We start from the raw sequence: 26873 nt of genomic DNA, 5'->3' as shown, positions 1-26873 counted from the left end.
TCCCTCAGGAAATGAACAGTGAGACAACCAATTAGATTGTACTTCTTTTTAATGATTGATTATTGATTGGATTTTAAGTGAGCTAGCCCACCTTCATCAAAGTCACTGGTGGTTGAAATTTCCCAAATAATGTTGCAGTGTATTGATACTTCATGTTGAGTGACTTGTAGTTTTATAAAAAGTCATCTTTGCTCACAAAGTTGCATTCACATTCATGTGTTTGAGATAGTCTTCCCTGCTTCGCAAGTATACATATGTTGAAACTACTTTTGGGGGGAAATAAAGCCAGCTTTCAAAACTTCCCCAGAAGGGGAGTTGCCACTGTGGCTCAGCCAGTTAAGAACCTGACTAGTACCCCTGAGGATGTGGGTTTGATCCCTGGCATTGCTCAGTGGGTTAAGGATCTGGCGTTTCCATGAGCTACAGCATAGGTCGCAGACTCGGCTCGGATCTGGTGTTGGTTTTTGTTTTTGTTTTTGTTTTTTTGTCTTTTCTAGGGCCGCACCCTGGCATATAGAGGTTCCCAGGCCAGGGGTCTAATCAGAGCTGTAGCCGCTGGCCTACGCCAGAGCCACAGCAACTCGGTATCCGAGCCGTGTCTGCGACCTACACCACAGCTCACGGTGATGCCAGACCCTTAACCTACTGAGTGAGGCCAGGGATCAAAACTGCAACCTCATGGTTCCTAGTCAGATTTGTTAACCACTGCGCCATGACAGGAACTTCTCGGATCTGGTGTTGTTGTGGCTGTGGTGTTGGTTTCAGCTGCAGCTCCCCTAGCCTGGGAATTTCCATATGTCACAAGGGTGGCCCTAAACAAACAAACAAACAAAAAACAAAAAAACACAACAAAAAACTTCCCTAGGAGACATTCTGAGAGCCACTGGTAGCATATAATAGTGAATAAATCTGATTGATGCTGGTGTGCTGATTGGGGGCATCTCTGGGGGGAGCCAGGAGGTCAGTGATGGTAAAAGAGAAGGATTTTTTTTCCAGATTTATTGAAGTACCATTTGCAAATAAGATTTGAATGTAGTTAAAATGGACAATGCAATGACTTGCTATATGTATATATTGTGAAAGATTCCTACCATCTAGTTGATGAACCCATCTATCACTTATCTTTTTCTTTAAGTTCTACTATCTCAGCAAGTTTCAGTTATCCAGACCATGTTATCAACTGAAGTCACCATATTATAATTAGATGCTCATAGGATACATTATTTGTCATCCATGAATAATCGATATACGTGATTCACCTTGTAGCTGAAAGTTTGTGCCCTTTTACCAAACTCTCCCTGTTCCCCCCAATTCCTGACAACCACTTTTCTACTGTTTCTATGAATTGGACTTTTTAAAAAAAAGATTCTGGAGTTCCTGTCATGGCGCAGTGGAAACGAATCAGACTAGGAATCAGGAGGTTGTGGGTTCGATCCCTGGCCTTGCTCAGTGGGTTAAGGGTCCGGCATTGCCGTGAGCTGTGGTGTAGGTCGCAGACGTGGCTTGGATCCCACATGGCTGTGGCTGTGGTGTAGGCCGGCAGCTGTAGCTCCGATTAGACCCCTAGCCTGAGAACCTCCATATGCTGTGAGTGCAGCGCTAAAAAAAAAAAAAATTTCCACATATAAGGGATACCATGCAGTATTTGTCTTAGGATGGGATGTTTTTCTTTTTTTAGGACCACACTTGTGGCATATGGAGGCCCAGGCTAGGAGTCAGAGTTGGAGCTGCAGCTGCCAGGCCTACACCCCAGCCACAGCAACGAGGGATCCGAGCTGCATCTGTGACCTACACCACAACTCATGACAACACTGGATTCTTAATCCACTGAGCAAGGCCAGGGATTGAACCCTCATCCTTACAGACACTGTGTTGGATTCTTAACCCACTGAGCCACAACGGGAACTCTAGGATGGGATTTTTTGGCCTTTGACCCCTGCAGTACCTAGAAATCTTTTGAACTCACAATTTATCATAGATTCACCACGTGTAGCTGTCACTCTGTGTCCATACAGCCCTTTCTGGCCTCTTAAGTCAATGGTATGGAATGTAAACCCACCCAGACCTGAGAGCAGAGGTGTTCTGTCTTACACCTTAGCTTGGATTTGTAGTCCCTCGTGCACTGTTTGCCCACAAGGTGCTCGTACTGGATTTTCTTTCTTTCTCATCTCTATTAGAGATGAGATCCATGCCTCTTCTGTCCTGCCTTACTGACTCGGGGACCTGGGTAGCCTGTAGTTCTTTTTTGGACTGTATTTCTTAGTACTGGCATCCCTGTTCTGGGCAGTCCCTGCCATCCGTCTCCTAAGGCTCACGCAGCTGCACATCCAGCCTCGGTCCTCCCAGAGGAGGGGTGTGATGCCAGAGGGTACCACAGCTCAGAAGTTCCAGACCTTGGGACCCAAGCTGCTGACTCTAAATCAGGGGTCAGCACATGAGCCCGTGAGTAAATGTTTTAGGCTCTGTGGGCCATACAGTCTGGCCCAACTCCTCAACTCTGCTGTTGTAGCAAGAGAGCACCACGCACAATGGAAATGGATGGGTGTGGCTGTGTGCCAAGGCAATGCTATTTTCAGCGACAGGCAGCAGGTGGGATTTGGCCCAAGAGATTTGTTTGCCACCTCCGGCTCTAAGCTATCCTCTGTGAGAAGCTGTCATCACAGGGTCCTTGGGTTCCGGTAACATTAGTGTTGTAGGACTTACGTACCGAGAGACGGGACACCAAGCCTTACTTTGCTCAGGGAGGGCCCTTACCATGTTAGGGCTGGGATTTGTCAAGGGAGTGTGGCTCTCTGTGAGTCAGGGGAGGAGTAAAGAAGGAGAAAGCTCTCAGAATAGTAGGAGAGGGAGAGAAAAGGGAGTAAGACTCTTTGAGGACCATATTCACCGGGAATGGACCAAAAGAATGAAATTAGGCAACTTCTGTAATTAGGAAGTTAATATATACAGAAGTCCCTGTACACTGTGAAGCAGAGATTGACTTGGCAGTTGTAAGGTGTATTACTGATTTTTAATTTTTATTTTATTTATTTAATTTTTAAAAAATGGCCCCGCCCATGGCATATGGAAAATCCCTGGCTAGGGACACAATCTGAGCTGCAGCTGCAGCAATGGTGTAGGCTTGAACACACTGTACCCGGCCAGGGACTGAATCCATGCCTCTGCAGCCACTGGAGCCACTGCAATGGGGTTGTTAACCCACTGCACCACAGCAGGAACTCCAGTGTGTTACTGAGGTTTAGGTAATGCCAATCAATAGTTAGTAGAGGAACCCTAGTATCTTGGTCATGTTATTTTCATGTTTGGAAACTGCTTTTAGGTCACTAGGTGTCAGTATAATGCAGAATTTTCAAGAATTCAGCTCAAGAATCCCACCAGGCTCCCAGGAATAGATAAACTGAGTGTTTTCAGGGAGCAGATGTTCCCTCAATAATGCATGCTCTATTTGAAAAACAAGTGATTTAATTTAATCAGCCTTCATCTCAATAACAACAGTTTTACGATTCATGCCAACAGACTATTGTTAGCTTCTTGTAAAATGCGTTATTCATCAGGGTTCTTAGGGACAGCAGAATGTACACCAGCAAAAGACAAAAAGTACACGATGCAAATAAGATGCAGCATTTGTGCTTATAAATCATGTAAGAAAAATCACCGCTATATTCAAAGCAGACCCCTTAGCAAATAGTCTTTCAAAAGGCGCCTGGGATTTGCTATGAGACCCTCCCCCCACCACACATACACACACACACACACACACACACACACACACACGCGCGCGCGCGCGCGCGCGCACACACACACGCACACTTAGCACTTCCCCAGAGGTCCTTACAGCAGAGACTCGAGATTCTGCAGGACCTCCTCAGGACTTAACCCTATCTTGCCTCCTTTGATGGTAGGCAGGGCAGTGCAAAAATAAACCAGCACAGGGAGTTAGTTCCATTGTGGCTCAGCAGTAACAAACCCGACTAGTATCCATGAGGATGAGGGTTCAATTCTTGGCGTCGCTCAGTGGGTTAAGGATCCAGCGTTGCCGTGAGCTGTGCTGTAGATCACAGACATGGCTCGGATCCTGTGTTGCTGTGGCTGTGGTGCAGGCCAGTGGCTAGAGCTCCAATTCAAACCCCTAGCTTGGGAACCTCCATATGTCTCGGGAGCAGCCTAAGAAATGGCAAAAAGACAAAAAATAAAATAAAAAAGAATTCTTCTTGTATTTGGTAGATTGAATAACTTCATATATTTATTGTCCATTTGTATTTCTTATGTGTGTGTATGTGAGAAAGAGAGAGAGGTAGAGAGAGAAAGAGGTGAGCGAGAGAAACACAAACAGAAAAAGGAAAGAGAAAATTACCCGTTTTTGTCCATTGACTTTTTTTTTCTTGTTGATTTGTAAATACATTATATATCAGGAATATTAAACTCCAGCCTGTTTATATGTTACCAATATTTTTCCTGCTTTGTAAATCATCTTTCAATTGTCTTTGTGGTGTTTTGGGCCATTTTATGTGGGTGGATCTATCAGTCTTTCCTAGTGGCCTTTGTCCTTGGAGTTAATGTGTGGAAAAGCCAGGAGGAGAACATTTATGGAGAGGTGGCGCTATTTTCAACGTGTCATGCGCTGCCCCACATGCTGTATTCGTCCTCTTAGGAAATTCTCTCAGTTGCCTTCTGAGTGTTATTATCGCCATTTCATAAATTTTAAAAACCCTGAGCTCTCAGCGCAAACTCAGCTTGAGAGTAGGGATATAAACCTCCTAAATAGGAAGGTTTGCTTAACTATATTCTTTCCACTGCCCACAACGCCTGCTCTGTACCTGTGCATCCCTCTTGCCCCTACTCCTAGATGACCCCTAGATGACCCCAGCCCTAGAGGCCCTGACCCAGAAGAAAGGGCATCACCCAGAGACATGGGTGAAGTTTGTCCTTCTCTTAGAGCTGTTGGTTAAAGTTAGTCAGCTAACTGCTGGAACATTCCTTGGGAGTGAAGAGCGCTAATTATAATTTCCAAAGATTTGGGCAACCATGCGAACATTATAAAATTATACTCTCCAGTGCCCAGAAGCTGGTCTGATTCCCATTACTTATTGCTGTATCTCCCAAGGAAAGAATCCTTAGTTTTAGCAGACCTCACTAGGATATTGAGATTATAGTTTCATTTCCTGTTGAAGAAAAAGGTTTTTCAAAAGTACTTTAAGAGATGGCAAAAGCACAAAGAAGCACAGACTCTTATTGCTGTGAATAATGGACCGAAGGGAAAGATACTTGAATTTTATACTTAAAACTGAGGGATAAGGGAATACAGGACAATCAAGGGTAAGACATATTTAATAGTGTATTCTTGCTCACCAGAGAACGGAAGGGGAGATGGGGTAGGGACTCTTGGACTCTTATGTCCAGTCCTCACTTGACGTCTCTGCTTGGGTGTTCCAAGTTTGTGATTTTTAAGACTGAGCTCATGATTTTCCTAGGCAAACCTCTTCCAGTTTGTTTTATCTCAGTGCACCAGCATCCACCCCTTATTCAAACTGGAAACCTGGGAGTCATCTTTGATGTCTTCTATCCCTCAACCTCCAGTGGAAATGATCACCAAGTCCTATTGATTTTTCAAAGTGGTCCATTCTCTCCATCACCATCATTTCTTGTCTGGACCACTGCAGTGTCTACCTACCTGACCTCCCACACTCTCATTCCTAACCCCATTCCATCCTCTTCTTGATACTGTAGCCAGAGCAGTCCTTCCAAAAATGTAGATCAGATCATCACATCCTTCCTATCCCTGGGTTTCTCTCTCCATCTGCTCAAGCTGAACTTAACTTTTCCCAGCTTCTCCCTGCCACCGGGCCTTTGCACATGCTATATTTGGAAAATTGTATCCCTTCCACTGCTCCATCCCACCCCCTGTACCCAGTTCAGTTTTGGGTTTTATCTCAGCATCACCTATCTGAGGAAGGTTTTCCTATCTTCACTGGCTAGGTAGGGTGCCCTTATGGTATATTACAGTCCCTTAGTCGCCTTTGCCTTATTTATCACGTACTATTTTACATTTATTTATATGAACAAAACAAACATGATTCCTACCTTTATGGAACTTACAGTTTGAGTGTTGGGGTACACACTAATATATATGCAGAAGTTCCCTTCTCTGTTAGATAATTAGTGGGTTAATTGAAAGTCAGATAAGTCAAGGAATTATGTGCTGACGAAACAATCTATTTTAATTTAAGATGCATAAATACGCATGCATTTGCTAAGCTTTTGGTAAGGTTTTTCCTTTGGGTATGGATTATCAGCAATTGTTCCTTTGAGTCTTTTCTTGCATAATCTATATAACATACATATATGCTCTGATTTTTCAGGGGAGTGAGGGTTTTGATGCTTTGAAACAGTATACATGCAGAACCCTTCTCGATTTTTCATCCTTTTTCCTTTTCTCCCCATCCTTTCCTGCTTGTCTTACCTACACCTGTTTCGGCAGCAGTTTTTCCCAGGGATTCCTGTTTATCATTCTCAACTGCAGCAGTGGCTTGCTTGCTTTATTTATTTATTTATTTATTTATCTTTTGAGGGCCGCATCCACGGCATATGGAGGTTCCCAGGCTAGGGGTCAAATTGGAGCTGTAGCTGCCAGCCTACACCAGAGCCACAGCAACGCCAGATCTGAGCCTCGCCTGTGACCTACACCACAGCTCATGGCAATGCTGGATCCTTAACCCACTGGTCGAGGCCAGGGATCGAACCTGAATGGTTCCTAGTCAGATTTGTTTCCGCTATGCCACAACGGCAAGTCCCATCTGTGGCTTTATGTTGGTGTGTGGTGCAGGTGGACCTTGGTCTCACCAGAATCAGGGCTCAGAGGAGCAAGAAAGGGCTCTGTGGCCACTACCTCTCCTGCAGGCCTTGCCCCATTGGCACATGCTGCCCTGGCTCCATCCACCCTGAAGACGGGCCCTGAGTGATGTGGTTTTGGGGAAGCAGAGCACCAGTGCCTGGGTTCTGGGCCATAATCCATGTTTGGAGCCTGATGCTAACATAGCTGCCCTGTAGCATTTCCCCAGAAGTTTCTTTAGTCCAGCTAGACCTGGTAGGACATATTTTTTTCTGGTTAAAGTTATTTCTTTGTCCTACTGTACAGCACAGGGAACTATATCCAGTCTCTTGTGATAGAACATGATGGAAGATAATATGAGAAAAAGAATGTTTATATATGTATGACTACATCACTTTGCTATACAGCAGACATTGGCACAACATTGTAAATCAGCTATACTTTAAAAAATTTTTTTAAAAGTTATTTGTATTTTAGGGCAGAGAGGTGAAAATACAAGCTGTTCCCTAGCCTTGTTTTCTTTCCTTCTTGTCCATGGCTGCTGAGATGCCTTGATGTCTCTTGGAGTATATGAGTCAGCAGGAGTTTTCTTTGTTTAAGAAGGAGTGGAGCATGCATGTCTGGGGCCTCATTGACCTTCCTGCCAAAGTACCCGCTGCAGCTGGGCCAGCGCTGTTTCACCCCAAGCACGCCTTCCTGCCTCTTCACGCTCCCTGCACGTCATGCTCTGGGCTTCCTTCTCGTGCCTGGCACGCTGTGGACCCTGACCCTTCATGTCTAATGGGAAAGCCTTTTCATAGAAGAGGAACAGTTAGCCTGGCCCATTAGTGGGTTGGTTTTTTTTTTTTTTTTTGCTTTTGTCTTTCAGGGCTGCATCTGCGGCATGTGGAGGTTCCCAGGCTAGGGGTCCAATCAGAGCTGTTGCTGCCGGCCTACACCACAGCCACAGCAACGCCAGATCCGAGCTGCATCTGAGACCTACACCACAGCTCATGACAACGCCAGATCCTCAACCCACTGAACAAGGCCAGGGATCAAACACACAACCTCACAGTTCCTAGTCAGATTTTTATCCGCTGACAGGAACTCCTTATTATTATTTTTTTTTATTTTTAGGGCTGTACCTGTGGCATATGGAAGTTCCCAGGCTAGGGGTCGAATTGGCGCTGCAGCTGCCAGGCTGCACCATAGCAACTAACGCCAGATCTGAGCCACATCTGTGACCTACACCTCAGCTCACAGCAATGCTGGATCCTTAGCCCACTGAGTGAGGCCAGAGATGGAACTCATATTCTCATGGATACTGGTTGGGTTCATTACCGCTGAGCTATGAGGGGAACTCCCTAGCCTGGCTCATTAAGATGGAGGCTGCATTTCCATTCTCTCTTCACTTTTCGGTTGGAAGTACAGATGTCTATGATTGTTGCAGGGCTCGTAATAGCAGAATAGTCCTCAGCTAATTAGTTGCTGGGTCTGCTTCCAGAGCAAAATCATGTCATGTTTGTAGCTTACCTATATGTCAGTGTCTGTCTCCCATTAGATGGTGAGATCCTTGAGGATGAAGTATGAGAGGTGGTTCAAAGCAAGGTCCTGAGTCAGACCTGAACTCAAATTGTGGCTTTGCTGTGACCAGTTCTTCTCACTATAGACAAATTCCTTAAACCCTTTGTGTCTCAGTTTCCTCGTCTACACAAGGGGGATAATAACAATAACAGTGATAATAACAACAATAACAATACTTCCCTCATGAGATTGTTGTGCAGATTTTAAAAACATTACAGGGGAGAAAACATTCAGCACAGTGCCTGGTTCGTAGCAAGGGCTCAAAAAATGTCACCGACGCTGCTCCTGTTAATGTTAACCCTGGTGGTGTGAACACCTTGCAAGTTGTTCTGAGTTTTGGTTGAATGAATGTGTATAGGAAGTAGCGTTCAAGACCTTATTAAGAGACTAGAAGCATTTTCTTGCCGTGTTCTCTGGGAAGGTCTGATGATGGATAGAGTGCCTGACCACGTTAATAACATTAACAAAGAACATTTCTTGAACAGGCACCATCACAGGAGAGCAGTTCATTGAATTACCTGGGATGATTATGTTATATCCCGCTGGAATGGTTTCATTAATTTATATTTATTATTCGAATGACTCCGGGAACTTGAATTAGCAAACCGAATGCATTTATAACTGATGGGGGAAGCCTCTGTGATCAGTTCTCTATATAAAGACCGGGATTTTGCTTTTGAGGAGAGCAGGATGCTATACTGTGTTGAAAAAGCAGTTCCTGATGTGGCCATGATAGAATCAAAGAAATACGCCTTTGGAGATCCTTAGAGATTCCCTGAACTGGCTTTCTAGGTTAATGGTTGCGGCTCCACACATGGCTACCCAGCTCAAGTTCGAGCACCCTTTTCAATTTCATCCTCTCACACTGTTCGTTGTGGTTGCATGGAGCTGTTTGGTACATTGCCTAGTCAATAGCCTTTTAAAATAAAAAAAAAAATAATTTGACATGAGTTCAAAGCCTCTAGCTACTTAAATTTCAAAGAATAATGTTCACTGCTCCTTAAAAAAAGTCTGATCGGTTCTCTCTCCCAAGCTGCAGGAAGCCTTTTTTGTCTCCAGCTCATCTGTGCCTGATTGTGGGCTCAGTGATACCATGTCGTTGGCTGAGTGACGGGCTGTAGGCAGGATGGCTTGGTCAGCCCCCATCCCTCTCAATGATACAGATCGCATCACGCTTCACAAGTCACCTGGGGACGTTTAAACAACCATGGGTGCTGCATTTGGTACATGGGAAGGTTCATACCTTCCAGCGAGGTCTTTGGGACATAAAGTGACAGAAATAGTATGGCCTCTTCCTTTTTCCAGATCTGATGTTTTGACATGGCTTCCTGCCTCATTGCTGTTTGTGGGTATCATCTATGCTGGTTCCAGAGCCCTGTCGAGACTGGTAAGTGTTGGAGGTTGGGGAGGCGGGAAGACAGGCCCTCCCTCCTCTTGTCCTTTGCCTTTTAACTTGTTGCACCTCTGATGGTAGGGGACAAAGCATCAGCTTTAATGATGGTACAGCTAGACTGGAGAATAAGTCTTGGGCCCGAGGGCAGCATGGAGCCTTTAACCCCCTCTCCCTGAATTGAAGGTTACCCTCGAACAGGGAAGGGCCGACTTGTTTTATAAGATGGAGAGGCACCGATGGAGATGGGGAAGACAGACTGGTGGTATTTGTGGGGCTTGTTCTGTGTGAACGCAGCCCGTCCTTGGGGAAGGAGGAGTGGCCCTGTCTGCTCCTTGCTTCTGGGGAACCCTAACCCTGCCCATTGGTTACGTGACCTGGGGCCTGCTGGGTCTAGTCGTGGGTGCACTTACTTGGCACAGAGTTGATGCCCAGTAATCAGGGATGCTAGTGAAACCCATGTCCATCCTGTCCTCCCACCCCAGCCCCCAGGATTGTGCTCCTCAAAGGAGGGTGCTGTGAAGGCCACATTTCTTCCAGCTGACGTTATGTATTATATGGAATTCCAAAAATGTAGTTCTTTTGCCATCAAAAGAGAATCCATAAGGAGTTCCCTGGATGCACAGGAGGTTGATGATCTGTGTTGTCACTGCTGTGGTGAGGGTTCAGTCTCTGGCCTGGGAACTTACGCATGCTACAGGTGTATCCAAAAAAAAAAAAGAGAGAGAGAGAGAAAGAGAATCCATAAGTACCACCATTGATTAAAGACTCAAAATGCAGCTTAACAGTCAGAAACTCTTCTTGTTTTACATTCCTTTTTTTCTTTTCTTTCCTTTTTTTTGTTTGCTTTTTAGGGCTGCATTCATGGCATATAGAGGTTCCCAGGCTAGGGGGTAGAATCGGAGCTACAGCTGCCAGCCTATGCCACAGCCATAGCAATGTGGGATCTGAGCCGTGTCTGTGACCTACACCACAGCTCATGTCAACACTGGATCCTTAACCCACTGAGCAAGGCCAGGGATTGAACCTGCAACCTCATGGTTACTAGTCAGATTCGTTTCTGCCGCGCCACAACAGGAACTCCTCGTTTTATATTCTAACTGCTGTTTCTGTACCCCAGGCATATGGAAGTTCCTGAGCCAGGGATCCAATCCATGTACAGCTGTGACAATGCCAGATCCTTAACCCGCTGAGTCACCAGGGAACTCCCTGTTTTTATTTAGCAAAAAATGACTGTATTTTGATGTTTGAAAAAAATGCAAAATTTTCAAACAGTTTAGTCTTTTACTGTGAGGTTGGTTGTTGTGTTGGCCCCTTAGATCTCAGATATGAAAACAGTAAAAATAAAATCTGCCTTGCTGGATAATAATAGTATTGTAAGGACAAGTCCAAAGTTGCAAAATAGCGAATGAGAATTAATAGAAGTAATTTCTAAATTAAATCATCATTCTTCTTTCATGATTCATAAGCTTGAGTCGATGGGATGATGTTTGCAATGGGGGAGAAAAGAGTCTGGGTGGACCTAAGGAATGAGCCACAGTGCGCCTTGGTGCTGAGCCCAGAACGGGAGGTCAGGCTGGCTCTCAGCTACCTTTCTTTCTTTTTTTTTTTTTTTGCTATTTCTTGGGCTGCTCCCTCGGCATATGGAGGTTCCCAGGCTAGGGGTCCAATTGGAGCTGCAGCCACCGGCCTATGCCAGAGCCACAGCAACGCGGGATCCAAGCCGCGTCTGCGGCCTACACCATAGCTCACGGCAACGCCGGATCGTTAACCCACTGAGCAAGTGCAGGGACTGAACCCACAACCTCATGGTTCCTAGTCAGATTTGTTAACCACTGCGCCACGACGGGAACTCCAAGCTTACCTTTCTTGATTCTGTCAAGCTCCTCTGAGTCTGTGGTCTCACTTTACCTCCTCTTACCTGCAGAGGGAGCTTCCTCTCCTAGAGCAGAGTATAGGATTTGATTTAAAAAAACAATCCATTGTTGTACAAAGGCTTTTAAACATTTTTGTAGGCTTTGGATAGTTGTGAATGCCAGAATTCTGAACTTTGAATAAGTAAGGTGTTGAGCTAATAAAAATGATAATTTTTGTTTGTATAGTGCTTTTTTATATGATTCTGGAGTGATTTCCTTTGCATCTTTCTATGGGATTCACCCATAGATGTTAATCACCCAACAGAGGAAGAAACTCAGGTGTGGAAAGTCTTGGTAACCTGTCTCTAGTGCCAGGAAGTGGCAGCTCTTCTGACTCCCCACCTTTTGTCTTTTCAGATTTGTTTCTTTAGGATCAATGTATGTGGATTTTAGAATGAGCCCAGGGTATAGCAGTCATGTATAACTTGAAACTCTTTTTGGTTGCAAGTATTCGAAAGTGCTCTAACTGGTCTAAGCCAAAGGGAAATATCCTGGTTCACATTAGCGAAAAGTCATAGAGTAGAAACTGCTTCAGGAATGGCTTGATCCAGCAGTTCCAATGACCTACTCGGAATCCATTTTCTGTCTTTGCTTCATTTCACAGCCAGACTCTCCCCTCATGGGTGTTGTTGATTCCAGGCTCTCATCCTCACAACTTTAAGTCTAATGGAACAAGACTGTCTTCCTCATAGCTTCTCCATGAGCTCCAGGATTCATTCTGATTGCATCAGTCAGGGCCACTGCCCATCCCAGGTCTAAAAGCAAACCAGGATGGAATTATGCTGATTGGCTGGCCCTGGGTGGTGACTTGCTTGAACCATTCACCGTGACTGGAGAGACTCAGAGCACTACTTGGCCAGCTCTGGTCATATAGGATCCTCACATGAACCCACAGGCTAGGAAAGGGTGAGGCTGCTCCTCATCACTGGGGTGCTTTACCAAAGGAAGGGATAAGGAGACTAGTTGGCAAAGATCCCCATCAAAAGTCCATTGTAAATGCCAGTCTAGTACATCTCAGGCAGATGGAGAGTTCTGTAACCTGGAACAATGCTTCTCGAAGTGTGGTCCACAGGTGGTGACAGTCTGTGAGCTCTCTGTTACCTGTTCGTAAGATCGTACCAGAATGAATGTCAAGCTCGGCACTAAACACGCCGTTTAGTTGAGCTGACGTTTTGGTTCACAGTGAGTTTTTTTTTTTTTTTGAAGAAGGACGTTATGCGCTGATTGACATTCTGGTGCAAGGACCTTCTTTTTGGGGGAGGGCCCTGGCCTAGAGCGCAGACGGCTTTCATAGACAGAAAGAAGCTGCTGCAGTTCAGACTCTGAGTGAAGGGGAACCACCCCAACCCAAATACACCCGATTAGAGTAGAAGGACAGGAGGGAGACAAACTTATTGTTTTTGTTTTTGTTTTTTTTTTCAGGGAAATAACTTAACTCAGCATTTTTTCTTTGTTTTCAGAGCTTTTTGTTTTCACATAGTTGCTTAAAAATTTACAGAGTGGATTCAACATAAGACTCTTGTACAGCTTGTGTTAGATAGAACACAGGCAGCAATATGCTGGTGCCAAGCTGTCAGTTTCACGAATCCACAAAGAACTGGGGGAAAAGTGCTCCGTTAAAATCTGTGGGTGTATTGTTATGCAAAACGCTTACAGACTTGCTCTGCTCCGTAAAGGCATCCTTTATCCTACTTATCCTACAAGACTTTGAAGCTGGTTTTTTTTTTTTGTCTTTTTGTCTTTTTTATTATTGTTGTTGTTGTTGTTGTTGCTATTTCTTGGGCCGCTCCCACGGCATATGGAGGTTCCCAGGCTAGGGGTTGAATCGGAGCTGTAGCCACCGGCCTACGCCAGAGCCACAGCAACGTGGGATCCAAGCCGCGTCTGCAACCTACACCACAGCTCACGGCAATGCCGGATCGTTAATCCACTGAGCAAGGGCAGGGACTGAACCCTCAACCTCATGGTTCCTAGTCAGATTCGTTAACCACTGTGCCACGACGGGAACTCCTGAAGCTGTTTTTTTGACTCCTGAGAGAAACCTGATTTAACTCTGCAAAGATGAGGTGGGGACAGTTCTTTATTGATTTTTCCACCTTAAACTCACAACCGCGTAATGGAGTTAAGGGAAAATGGCTCTTGGGGCTCTCCATTCGGCAAATATTTATTGGGGAATCTGCTGCTGGGGGCTTGAAGGGGAATAAGACATGGTTCCTGATTTTGAAGAACTTCAAGAGGAATCCGGGAGAGACACACAGCTCACCGTGGGAACAGCCACTGTGAATATTCAGGGTTTTGTGTATGTGGTATGTGTCAGGTACTTCCTGTTGTCAACCCTTCCTGTTGTCAACTCTCATGACGTATGAAGTCTGACTTAATTACTCCCATTTATAGATGAGGAAACTGAGATGCAAATTATTTTGCCAAAGTCACCAACTTGTAAATGTTAAAGCACAGGTGCAAGAGGCCCCATTGGGACGCAGTGGAAATGAACCCGACTAGTATCCATGAGGATGTGTGTTGGATCCCTGGCCTCGCTCAGTGGGTTAAGGATCTGGCGTTGCCATGAGCTGTGGTGTAGGTTGCAGATGCAGCTCGGATCCCTTGTTGCTGTGGCTGTGGCATAGGCCGGCAGCTGCAGCTCCGATTCAACCCCTAGCCTGGGAACTTCCATATGCCGCACCTGTGACCCTAAAAAGTGGGGAGGGGTGGGGGGGAGCAGAGGTGCAAATTCAAGCCTGTCCAGTGGTAGTGGTTCATCTGCAGCACTCACCCTCTTTCCTCCCTAAATCGCAATGACCAAAGATTGAGTGGGGAGGAGAGGAACTGCTTGATTTTTCTCCCTTCTATGCAGGCTGATTCGATTCTGCTTCTCCAGCTGTCCTGCCCTGAGGAAGGTCACAGTAGTGAGGGCTGACAGCCTAAGTGTCAGTCTTTGGAGGGACAGGACAACTTCAAACAGTCATTATTACGCTTGTTATAGTTTTCCCGAGGGAAGCTTTCTCAGCTGGACGGGATTGCCTTAAAGCCTGTGTGGATGAGTATTTAGAACAGATGGGCAGGAGTTCCCGTGTGGCTCAGCGGGTTAAGGAGCTGGCGTTGTCGCTGTAACCCCCTGGGTGTCTTGGGTTCGATCTCTGGCTCAGACTTCTACAAGCTTCATGTGCAGCCGGTAATAACAACAAAAAGAACAGATGTGCAAATTCACACATCAAGGAGTTTGCCTGGGATGGGCCATCCCAGTGTTGGTGATTTGGCTGCTCATACCAACTGGGCTGTTTTCTTGCTGAGCTTCAGCTATTGGAAGACTCTGCAAATCTATTTATTTATTTTTTTGCTTTTTAGGGCTGTACCTGAGACGTATGGAAATTCCTAGACTGGGGATTGTATCAGAGCTGTAGCAGCTGGCCTACACCACAGCCACAGCAACTCAGGATCTGAGCCAAATCTGCGACCTACACCGTGGCTCACGGCAATGCCAGATCCTTAACCTACTGCTCGGAGGCCAGAGATCAAACCCACGTCCTCATAGATACCAGTCAGGTTCCTTAACACTGAGCCACAACAGGAACTCCCGACTCTGCAAATCTAAACTGAGGCATCTTGACAGGATGGGCTGGGTTTCTCACCCATCACTTTGACCTTGAGGTTTCCCTAATTCCTCCTCAGGGTTTCTGTCTTCATGAGCATAACATGTATTCAACACGTAGGAATAGAGATTGGAGGGGGATTGCTGGTGAGGAAGCACACACGGAGAATTCGATTCATGGGGAGTAAAATTACTCAGTTAAGTAAACTGGAGCTGGTGAGTTTCCTTCCACTTTGTTTGGCTCCAGTATCCTGTAAGGGATCTCAATCCCCAGGGAAAAGGACATAGGTGTTGATGCAGGCTGGGGACCCTTCCCTGAATGCTGTCTTATTGCCCAGTAGAGGCAGTGCTACTTCTCCTTCATGTTTTCTTACCAAAGGTGGTCAGAATCCAGTTGCAGGGATCACTTAAGATGTGGGCTCTGTGGCACAATAATAAACCCCTTTTCTGGATTTTTGTTATCATCTTGCTCCATCTAAAGCTGTTTTCCATAACCCTTATAAGATGCCATTAAAAGTGGGCTCCCAGGGGAAAACTTCATGACCGTGGATTTAGGAGTGATTTCTTGGGTATAACACCAAGACACAAGCAACAAAAGAGAAAGCAGACAAATTGGACTTCATCAAGATGGAAAACTTTGGTGCATCAAAGCACACCATCAGCACAGTAGAAAGGCAGCCCACAGAATGGGAGAAAATATTTTCAAATTGTTTATCTGAAAAGAGATTAAAATCCAGAAAACACACACACATATATATCTCCTAAAATTCAACAACAAAACCCAAACAACCTGATGCAAAAATGGGCAAAGGGCTTGAATAGATATTTCCCCAAAGAGAATGTACAAAGGGCCACTGAGCTCTTGAAAAGATACTCAGCATCAGTAATCATTAGGAAAATGCACATCAAAATCATAGTGAGGTACCACTCCATGCCCATTAGGATGACTGTTACCAAAAAACCCCCAGAAAATAACAAGTGTTGGTGAGGATGTAGGGAAATTGGAACCCTTGTACGCTGCTGTTGGGAATGTAAAATGGTAGAACTGCAATGGAAAACTGTGGCAATTCCTCAAAAAATTAAAAATGGAGTTACCATATGATCCAACAGTTCTACTTCTGGGTATATATCCAAAAAAATTGAAAGCAGGGATATGAACACATATTTTGTATACCTATGTTCATAGCAGCATTACTCACACAGGTCAAAAGATGGAAGCAATCCAAGTGTTTATCACCAGATGAATGGATAAAACAAAATAGTATATCAGGACAATGGAGTATTATTCATCCTTGAAAAGGAAGGAAATTCTGGAGTTCCTGCCATAGTGCAGTAGGTTCATAATCCGACTGCAGTGGCTGGGTTGCTGCAAAAGTGTGGGTTTGATATCCAGTCAGGCTCTGTGGGTTAAAAGATTCTGCATTGGTGCAGCTGCAGCTTGGGTCGCAGCTGTGGCTCGGATTCAGTCCCTGGCCTGAGAACTTCCATATGGCTCTGGTGCAGCCATTAAAAAAAAAAAAAAAAAAAAAAGGAAATTCTGACCCATGCTACAACATGGATGAACCTTGATGATATTATGTTAAATGAAATAAACCAGTAAAAAAAAGAGGACAAATCCTGTATGACTCTACTAATATGAAGTACTTAGAGTAGTCAAAGCATAGAGACAGAAAGTAGAATGGTGCTGGGCAGAGGGGAGAATGGGGAATTCTTGTTTAATAGGGACAGGGTTTCAGATGAAAAAAGTTCTGTGGAAGAATGGTGGTGATGGTTGCCCAGCCTTGTGAATGGACTTAATGCCACAGAACGGTACACTTAAAAATGGTTAAAATGGGAGTTCCCGTCATGGCTCAGCAGTAATGAACTTGACTAGTGTCCATGAGGATTTGGGTTCAACCCCTAGCCTTGCTCGGTGGGTTAAGGATCTGGTGTTGCCATGCGCTATGGTGTAGGTCACAGATATGGCTTGGATCCCAAGTTTCTGTGACTGTGGTGTAGGCCAGCAGCTGCAGCTCCAATTCAACCCCTAGCCTGGGAACTTCCATGTGCTGTGGGTGCGGCCCTAAAAAGCAAAAAGACAAAAAAAAAAGAAGATAAACATTTCTTTTTTTTTTTTAATTACTCAATGAGTTGTGCTATATTTCTAGTTGTACAACAAATGTAAACATTTCTTATGAGTATTATTTAAAAGAAATCTAGGTCAAGGGTGATGGAAGAAGAGCTAGATGAGGCCACGGAGAGACTCAGCACACAGACCTTTGTGCTGTTGTACTTTATGAAATAAATACACTTGGGCCTTGGGTTCAGCTCTCATCTTTCTGCAGCCAAATAAAGATGTTACAAGACTCTCGGTGCTTGTAAGATAAAAGCAGGCTGTTGCTGAAGAAAAGCAAAGCCCTTCCTTGCTCTCAATTCCTCTTAAAGGGCAGACGGGGCCACTTAGGGTCTTCAAAAGCGTCCTGATAACAAACCCAGTGATAATCTGGTTTCTGGGATTCTTAGTGCATTTTGGAGGCATGATGACAGCATCATTGAGTAGGAGCAATTCTCTGGGGCTAAAACTGCTGCTCTCCAATTATCTGGCTTTCTTCCTTTAGGAACATTTGTTTCTGACATGCATGATTTTGATAAAAACTAGGCAGCCAACAGTTCAAAAGTACATTCTTTGGCAAGGGCCTGGAGAGTGATTATTCTATATTGTAGATAAAGGCCACACCCACATATTTAAAAATCACCCAAGGAGTTCCTGTCGTGGCTCAGCGGAGACAAATCCAACCAGGAACCATGAGGTCGCGGGTTGGATCCCTGGCCTCGCTCAGTGGGTTAAGGATCTGGCTTTGCTGTGAGCTGTGGTGTAGGTTGGCAGCTATAACTCTGATTCGACCCCTAGCCTGGGAACTTCCATGTGCCGCAGGTGCAGCCCTAAAAAGACAGAAAGACCAAAAAATAAAAAAGAAATAAAAATCACCCAAATTGAAGGTAGGATTGACATTCTTCTACCAAAATGAAAAAGCTGACCCACGGTTTGGCTAAAGGAGCCATCCACACCCCTGCAGAGTGACCCAAGGCTATGCCTGGGGGCAGAGCCAGGATTTTTTTTTCATAAAAAAACTGTGTTAAGTCAGTTGTCCAACACCTGAACAAATAACAGTCAAGGCTTGAAAATTCCACCCTGGGAAGCATGGGAATAATGAAAAATCTTAAGTAATAGTTACCAATGTCTCTTCACAGCCAGGGAAAAATTTCCGATGTACATGGATAAAATGTTGAATTTTAAGTGAGTGGACTCTAAGAATAAATTAGTTGCAAATTTTGCCCCTGAGTAATGAAATGAATTGAACTACGGTGTAGTTGATTTTGGTCAATTACATTTTATGTCAGAAATGATGATTTGGGCTTCATGGTAGTTAGTCTTGGGCTTTTTTTTTTTTTTTTTTTTTGGCTGCCCTGAAGCATATGGAGTTTGCGGGCCAGGGATCAGATCCAGGCCACAGTTGTGAGTACACCTTAATCCACTGTGCCGGGCAGGGGATTGAACCTGTGTCTCAGTGCTCCAGACACGCTGCTGATCCCATTGCGCCACAGCAGGAACTCTGGGACCTTTCGTTATTGAGGCCTTTCCTAGAGTCTCGATGATATGGAAGAACAGATTTGTTTTTCTGTTCTCTTTAGCAGCAGGCTAGTGTCCAGACTAAGAGTGGTTTCAGATTATTAAGAGGCAGATTAAAAAAGAGAATCAAAATATATCCCTCCTTTTTCTCAGCTGTATAATAGGGATGTTGATAGTATCTCCCTCATGGAGTTACTATTGGTTCAGTATGGAAAAGCATGTAGAACAGAGTCTGGCACAAAATAAGCATTTGGTATACCAGAGCTATTATTGTTGCTATTATCATTGCTCAGAACTTGTGTCTGATTTCACAAAAGTGAGTCCTAGAGTTCCCGTCGTGGCTCAGTGGTTAACGAATCCGACTAGGAACCATGAGGTTGCAGGTTCCATCCCTGGCCTTGCTCAGTGGGTTAAGGATCTGGCGATGCTGTGAGCTGTGGTGTAGGTTGCAGACGCGGCTCAGATCCCGCGTTGCTGTGGCTCTGGTGTAAGCCAGTGGCTACAGCTCCGATTTGACTCCAAGCCTGGGAACCTCCATGTGCTGCTGGAGCGGCCCAAGAAACGGCAAAAAGACAGAAAGAAAAAAAAAAGTGAGTCCTGCTAAACCTCCCCCCAGAAGGATTAAGGGCAGGTTTTCTAAAAGAATCAGTCCCTGGGGTTTCTTGAGCTAATAAGACAGGAGCTTGGTACACAGAGGTAGAGGCCAGAGGAACAGCAGAAATTAAAGTTGCAAACTGCCTTAGTATTGCTTTTGATAGATCTCTGTGGAGGCCAATAAAAGTCAATAATAGAATTACTGTTTCTAGAGCCTGCTAGCTCCGCAGTTGAAAAAATGGCTTTAGGAGTTTCCATCATGGCCCAGCGGAAACGAATCTGACTAACATCCATGGGGATGCAGGTTCGATCCCTGGCCTCGATTAGTGGGTTAAGGATCTGGTGTTGCCATGAGCTGCGGTGTAGGTCTCAGATGGGGCTCAGATCTGGTGTTGCTATGGCTATGGTGTAGGCCAGCAGCTACAACTCCAATTTAGCCCCTAGCCTAGGAACCTCCATATGCCATGGGTACAGCCCTAAAAAGATCCCCCCCCCAAAAAAGAAGGAGAAAAAATGGCTTGAGAAAATCAGATTTAAAAATTTTAAAGTAGAAATGGAAGATATCCCTTTAAAAAGTGACGCAGAGTTTACTCTGAGTTCATCCGTTTTAGAGCATACCAGTTTTATTGCTGGAGGAAGCAGACTGGCAGGATTTGGAACATGCACTGGTATTGGACTTTGCACAGCTGTAGGCATAGGACGTTTATGCTGGAGGCTTGCTGTGATTTGGGTCCTGTAACATTGAGGCTGGGTGTGAGGGCTTTGCCATTAGAGAGCCCTAGGTTGGTGTCACGGCGTCATACCTTGGACTAGCTGCAAGCTTGCCAGTAAGCTGCCCGCTGCCCCATCCATTTAAGCTTCAGTTTCCTTGTCTGATGCAGTTGTTGAGAGATGGTTTTGGTAAGAGAACAAATGAAGATGATCAGCCCTGTGCTTAACACATTATTGGTAACTATTATCAATGAACATTAAAATCAATTCTATATGTACAGACAGATCTTTTTCCAGAATCTGAGCAGAGTAGGGCCCAGGGAGATTAAACCTATCCGTGGGTAATAATTGAGAAAATTGAGCCTTCTAAGGTCTAGAGTTTCATAATCTCAGCCCTTACATCAGGTCTTAAATACGATACAGACTGCTCTTTCATTTTCATTGTCATGTACCATAGGATTAACCTGACCAAGCTTTTATGTGCTCTTTTCTTAGGTCCAGACCTAGAGAGCCAGGGCCCAGGTTTTCCACTTATGAGCCTAATGGATAAAGCCAATTAGAAAAAAAGCTCTTTAATAATTTCAAAACACATGAAACAATTCAAAATATGAAAGTTTAAGAGCAATAAAAAAAAGCAGAAAAGACAAAAAAGAAAATAATGAAAATATGATTTTAAAAGAAGTTTGATTTGAACTTCTAATGAAAAAGTGAGAGTAGAACACCTTAAAAAGACAAGAAAAATATAAGGCAAGAGCTCAGAATGAAATGAAACATGGCAAGTTAAAATACTGAAATAGGGCAGAGCTCTAACGTTATAAAGGTCTTAAAGACAAGGTAAAAATATATCCTCCCGAAAGATAAAGAATAAATCCCTCTGGAAGTGGGTGAGCAGCAGCATCTGGTTAAAGACCCACTTAAGGGTCCTTGAAACTGGAACAACTTCCCAGCTTAGGGGCCTCTGTCAAGGCCACTGAGAGTGGGCGTGGTACCCCTTCAGACGGACAGCCTTCCATGCCTCGCTCCAGCTTTCATGCGCCATCCTTCCCAGTAGCTCCTGGTCCTCGGTATTGTTATCCTCATACTGCAGAGGAGCAGCCCGTTTGGCTACGTGCCCTGTTCCACTAGCCGATGGCGGAGCTGGAGCCTGACGCCCAGGCTGATACCAAAACCCATGCGTATTCTTCCTCTTTTTCTGCTTTCCAGGAAACAGCATCATGAGCTACAATAGACAAGAGCAAAATCCCTCCCTGCTTCATCCCGCCTCTTCACCTTGTCAGGATTATCAAATTAGAAGAGATTGCTGTTCTTAGCAGACAGCCCAGCATAATCAATGAGCAATGAGCAGCCTGTGTTTTTGTTTTTGCTTTTGTTTTGTTTTTTTTTAGGGCTGATCCCCGCAGCAGATGGACATTTCCAGGCTAGGGGTCTAATTGGAGCTATAGCCAGAGCAACGTGGGATCCGAGCCTCATCTTTGACCTACACCACAGCTCATGGCAACGCCAAATCCTTAACCCTGAAAGGGGCCAGGATCGAACCTGCATCCTCATGGATACTAGTCAGGTTCATGACCACTGAGCTACAATGGGAACTCCCCACTTTGTGTATTTTGAGAACTCACTGAAGAGTTAAATTTTTTTACATCATCTCCCCCTCCTCCCCTTTTTGTACCAGGTTGATCCCAATTATCCCAACATTTACCTCATTTCAGTCTCTTAAACGCTTCCTTGGTGTGGCCACTTTCCTTCACCTTCACTGCCAAGTTCAGGCCCCTGTTTTGTCATTCCTTGCCTTAGCTTCCTGTAGCTGCTGTCACAAATTGCCACATACCTGGGTGGCTTGAAACAACAGAAAGTGATCCGCTGGCAGTTCTGGAGGCCAGGGGTCTGCAGTGAGTGTCACTGGGCCAAAATCAACGTGTGCCAGCAGGGCTGCCCCTCGCTCCCCCGACAGAGGCTCTAGGGGAGAATCCTCCAGCTCTTCTAGTTTCTGCCTGGCTTGTGGCTGCTTCCCTCCAGGCTCTGCCCCTGGGGTCACATCGCCTCTTCTGACGTGCGTGTCAGATCTCTGCCCCTCTCTTAGGAGGACACTCTTGTGCATCGAGGGTAGGCACCTGGATAATCCAGGGTAAGCTCCTCTTCTCAGACTGGGAACTTAATCACATTTGCAAAGGCCCTTTCTTACCAAGTGAGGTGGCACTCACTGGTCCAGGGATTAGGACACAGGTGTATTTCGGGGGGAGCGGTTTTTCAGTTTATCACGCTGCTGGCCCTTGGCAACTGTCTCTTCTCTACCCAGCAGCCCAAGTTCCCGTAACTGTGCAGATCAAATCATGTCGCTGTCAGCTTTCAATGTTTCAGCGTCTCCTCTGGCCCTCGGGCTGGTCCTGATTCCCCATTATGGCCACACCGTCCTCTCCCCCACTGTGCCCCTCCTCTCAGGGTTCCACCCCATCAGTTCCCCCCGGTTCCCAGAGGAGGCAGGCTCCCTCTCTCCTCTGGGCCTTGTGTGTTCCTCTGCCTCCAGCCCTCTCCCACCTTCTCTCTTTTTCCTGGGCTCGCTCAAGTTCACCATTCTGTTCCCGTTTAGACTCTGGACCTCACTTCCTCCCTGAAGGCCTGATCTCCCCACACCAGGCTGTTTAGGCCTTTCTGTGCATTTGGTCAGAATTCTCATCTTCTCAGGGGCAGCATCTCTATCATGTGCCCACCTGTTCACAGAATGTGTCCCCTTCACCTGGCATGGTGGCCTGGCACACAGTAGGTGCTTAATAAATGTGTGTGATGAGAAAACCCAGGAGGGGAACCTCTGCATCCACTCTACCAAACATAATGCTGTGAACAAGAGCACTAATCCATGCGGAAGAGTTTTTGCTGGAAAGGAGCATCTGGGTGGATGACAAGAGTTCCCACAGATCTTTATTTTTAAGCCCAAATCAAGAATTATGTAATTATGGGATCAAAGAAAATATTTTCACACTTACTCTCGTGTTTTCTTTCAGGCCATTCCCGTGTTTCTCACTTTGCATAACGTAGCCGAAGTTATCATCTGTGGGCACCAGAAGTGTTTTCGGAAAGAGGTAAACGAGGTTGCAAAAGGCACTATAGTTTCACTTCCCTTGCTTGAAATTTCAAAGATGTGCTTTTTATTTATGGCCCAAGTTAGTGTCTGCCTTTTCCTGCCATCTGTTTCTAGTCCGGACTGTCTGACAGTGGTCACTAACTTTAAGAATCTTTTGACATCCCTGCAATTCATCTAACAGACATGGTGACGCTTGTTGGTCTGAACAAAACTCAACTGCTGGCCAGCGCCGAGCCAGGACCTGTGGTTCCGAGGTGGATCCAGTGCCACAGGGAAACATAGGGCCAACTTCCCACAGGGTGCTGGGAGCTTTCACCCATCCCGGGAAATCCTCTCTTCTTTCCAATCCCACCTCTGCCCTCTACCAGTTGGATGACCTTCTCTTACCTCCTGTGTCTCCATCTGTGAAAGGAGAGAGGAATGTCACCCACTCAAAGAATCGTTGGGCAAGTGTTGCTCCCAACACGTTTCTGGCACAAGTAGGTGCTTCGTACTCATCAGCTCTGATTTTTAACATTATTGGTGGTGGTTTTAGTTTTAGTTTGGTACCTCTTTTGAGAGTTCCCTTGTTCTAACATCTGCCCATTTCAAATGATTTTGTATTAAAAAAAAAAAAAGAAATCAAATTGTGGCGTTCCTCTTGTGGCTCAGTGGGTTAAGAACCCTACCAGTATCCGTGAGGACGTGGGTTTGATCCCTGGCCTTGCTCAGCGGCTTAAGGACCCAGCATTGTTGTGAGCTGTGGTGTAGGTCGCAGGCGCAGCTCAGATCTGGCGTGGCTGTGGCTGTGGTGTAGGCCGGAACTGCAGGTCCTATTCAACCCCTAGCCTGGGAACTTCCATATGCTGCAGGTGTGGCCCTAAAAGGAAAAAAAACAAAAAACAAAAAAAACAAAAAAACCCCAAAGTATTTCATATCAAAATGTTGGAACGTTTGAGGTCGAAAGAGGCTAGTCAGCCATTCAGGCAGCACACTTCTTACAGTTGTGCAGGGGAGGGGGTGCCCTTCCTGTGACTCCCAGAACTAATGCTGAGCTGAAATAATTCACAACTAGTCACTGAGGTTCCAAGAACTGTTGAACCTCAGTTCCACTCACATTCCCAAAGAAGTCTTCTTATTCACAAAATGGATACTTTTTTGTGTGTGCATTGAAAATGAAGATTCACCTGTTCTAGGGGCATGGCCTCCAAGGGGTATTGCTTCCTGATGGCCAAGTTGGATCAGATAGTGAGGGTGAGCATAGGACACGGGGCTGCAGGGTCTACAGTGTTTTCCCATCAAACAGAGCCCAGGTGCCGGACTTCTAGGCCAAGAGGATTTGTCTTTGGAAGGAACTGGGTGAATACCAAAATATTGTGACTTTTCAACTCCATTTCATTACCTGCACAAAACAACAGCATTTCTTGTCAGAGCAAATAAGGGAATAACTGAGTGGGTTATGGATCGATTTAGTTAGTTTTTACAAAAATCTTTCCTTTATGAATGTAATAAGATGTAATAACTTGTAGACAGTGAAGTGGAGGAGTTCTCACTGTGGTGCATGGGTTGAGAGCACGAATGCAGCAGCTCAGGTCATTGCAGAGGCTTGGGTTTTATCCCTGGCTCGGTGTAGTGTGTTAAAGGATCCAGTGTTACTGCAACTGTGGTGTAGGTAGCAACTGCTGCTCAGATTCAGTCCCTAGCCTGGGAGCTCCCATATGCCATGGGTGCAGCCATAAAATTTTAAAAAAATTGTTTTTTTTTTTTAATTTTTAAAAGAAAATGCAGGAATTCCCATCATGGTACAGTGGCAACAAAACCGACTAGGAACCATGAGGTTGCAGGTTCGATCCCTGGCCTTGCTCAGTGGGTTAAGGATCTGGCGTTGCCGTGAGCTGTAGTGGAGGTCACAGATGTGGCTCAAATCTGGCATTGCCGTGGCTGTGGTGTAGGCTGGCAGCTGTAGCTCCGATTCGACCCCTAGCCTGGGAACCTCCATATGCCGTGGGTGCAGGCCTGAAAAGACAAAAAAAAAAAAAAAAGAAAAGAAAAAGCGGAGGAAAAAAATTCCAGACATTAATGTGATCTTCCTTCCTAGAAGAAACAACTCTGTTCTTTCAGACATGTATAGAATATTTACAGAAATACTACCTACCGTACATCCTGTTTTTCCCTCAATCAATTTGTCAGAAGCCCTACGTGTGGCCTCCTTTTTCTCCACGATGTGTTGGGTGGTCCCTGTTTGTAGATTTATAGGTGATTTCCGGTAGTTTGGAGTTAAAATCGGCTCTGTGCTGAAGATTGCCATGACATATTCTTCATACAATTACATTCCTGATCATTCAGCCTGGAGCCTTGACTAAATGACCAGGTGTCATGAGGAACATGTTCGGATGCCACCTCTCAGGCTTTACCTGTGACTCAGGACGAGGGCTCTTGTGTCCGTTGTGTGTCCCATTTCCCTAGAATGGCCTTGACCTGCTCATAACCTTGTTCCCAGATTAAAAGAATAAGCTCTCTCTGGAGCTGTAGTTCACTGTCACCCCCCATAACTGGTTCTTTGTGTACGTTCACACACACATATATGTATGCTCACATGCACACACAGTTTGATGAGATAATAGTGTGTGACTTATAGAATCAGTCATGCTACCTTGCAGATATACTTGTCGCAGTTTAACATTAGAATGCTGCTATTCATTTGTTCTTCCGTTCAGCATTTACGAAGTCAGTGCTATAGATCAAATATCTTGCTAGACCACCAGCTACAGCCGTGGAGAGACACAACTGTCACCCTCCCAGAACTCAGGTTGAAGGGAGGAGCCGACGTGTCAACATGTTCTGTTGACATGTAGGATGTCCTATGGGCTGGAGCAGGCCTGTGGGTGGACTGGGGGTTGACCACTGGTAAGTCTGCTTAGAAGGGCCAGGGGCTAGATTTGAGCCCAGTCACACTAACGGGTAGGAATTTTCTGGGTGGTCAGGGAGAGAGGTTACTCCAGGCAGAGAGGAAGCAGCAAACGAAGGCTAGTGGCCCGAAAGGGTTTGTGGGTGTCTCTGCAGGACAGGCAGGCAGGCTGTGGCAGAATAGGACCTAAAAGGGTTAAGGTCTGGACTCGATGGCTTGGGCTGAAACTCTGTGACCTTGGGCAAGTTCCTTAATTTCTCCATTCCTCAGCATTCCCATCTGTCACACACAACCCAAAACCCAAGCCTGTTCAATAACCCATAATGACATGAGTTGATACGTGTCAAGCACTTAGGATGGCGCCCAGCAGAGTAAGCAGCCCTGAGGGTGAGTTAGCTATTTATTATGACTTCTTTTTTTCTTTTTTTTTAGGGCTGCACCTATGGCATGTGGAGGTTCCCAGGCTAGAGGTCCAATCGGAGCTGTAGCCGCCGGCCTACACCACAGCCACAGCAACGCCAGATCCGAGACGTGCCTGGGACCTACACCACAGCTCATGCAACGCCAGATCCTTAACCCACTGAACGAGGTCGGGGATCGAACCTGCAACCTCGTGGTTCCCAGTCGGATTCGTTTCCTCTTTGCCACAATGGGAACTCCCTATTATGACTTCTGAGGAGTTGCACTGACCCTTCCAGAGCTGAG

At 45.5% G+C, this 26873-nt stretch overlaps 1 protein-coding gene across 4 annotated transcripts in view; it reads left to right on the top strand.

The window, feature by feature from the left end:
- The window catches only part of TMEM241 (transmembrane protein 241), a 102955-nt gene that overhangs the window by 12804 nt on the left and 63278 nt on the right, over window positions 1-26873 (top strand). For all 4 annotated transcript variants that reach the window (XR_007136667.1, XR_007136668.1, XM_047793917.1 and 1 more), the window contains exons 4-5: window positions 9698-9779; window positions 23202-23279. Coding sequence is in view for 2 of the 4 variants with exons in the window: in XM_047793917.1 (XP_047649873.1) it covers window positions 9698-9779; window positions 23202-23279 (160 nt within the window). In the remaining 2 variants the exon portion in view is untranslated. The remainder of the gene's footprint in view (window positions 1-9697; window positions 9780-23201; window positions 23280-26873) is intronic.

The sequence above is a fragment of the Phacochoerus africanus genome, chromosome 8 (genome assembly GCF_016906955.1).
Source record: "Phacochoerus africanus isolate WHEZ1 chromosome 8, ROS_Pafr_v1, whole genome shotgun sequence".
Lineage (NCBI taxonomy): Eukaryota > Metazoa > Chordata > Mammalia > Artiodactyla > Suidae > Phacochoerus > Phacochoerus africanus.
The sequence above is the reverse complement of the archived record's forward strand: the minus strand, read 5'-3'. Positions and strand labels throughout refer to the sequence as shown.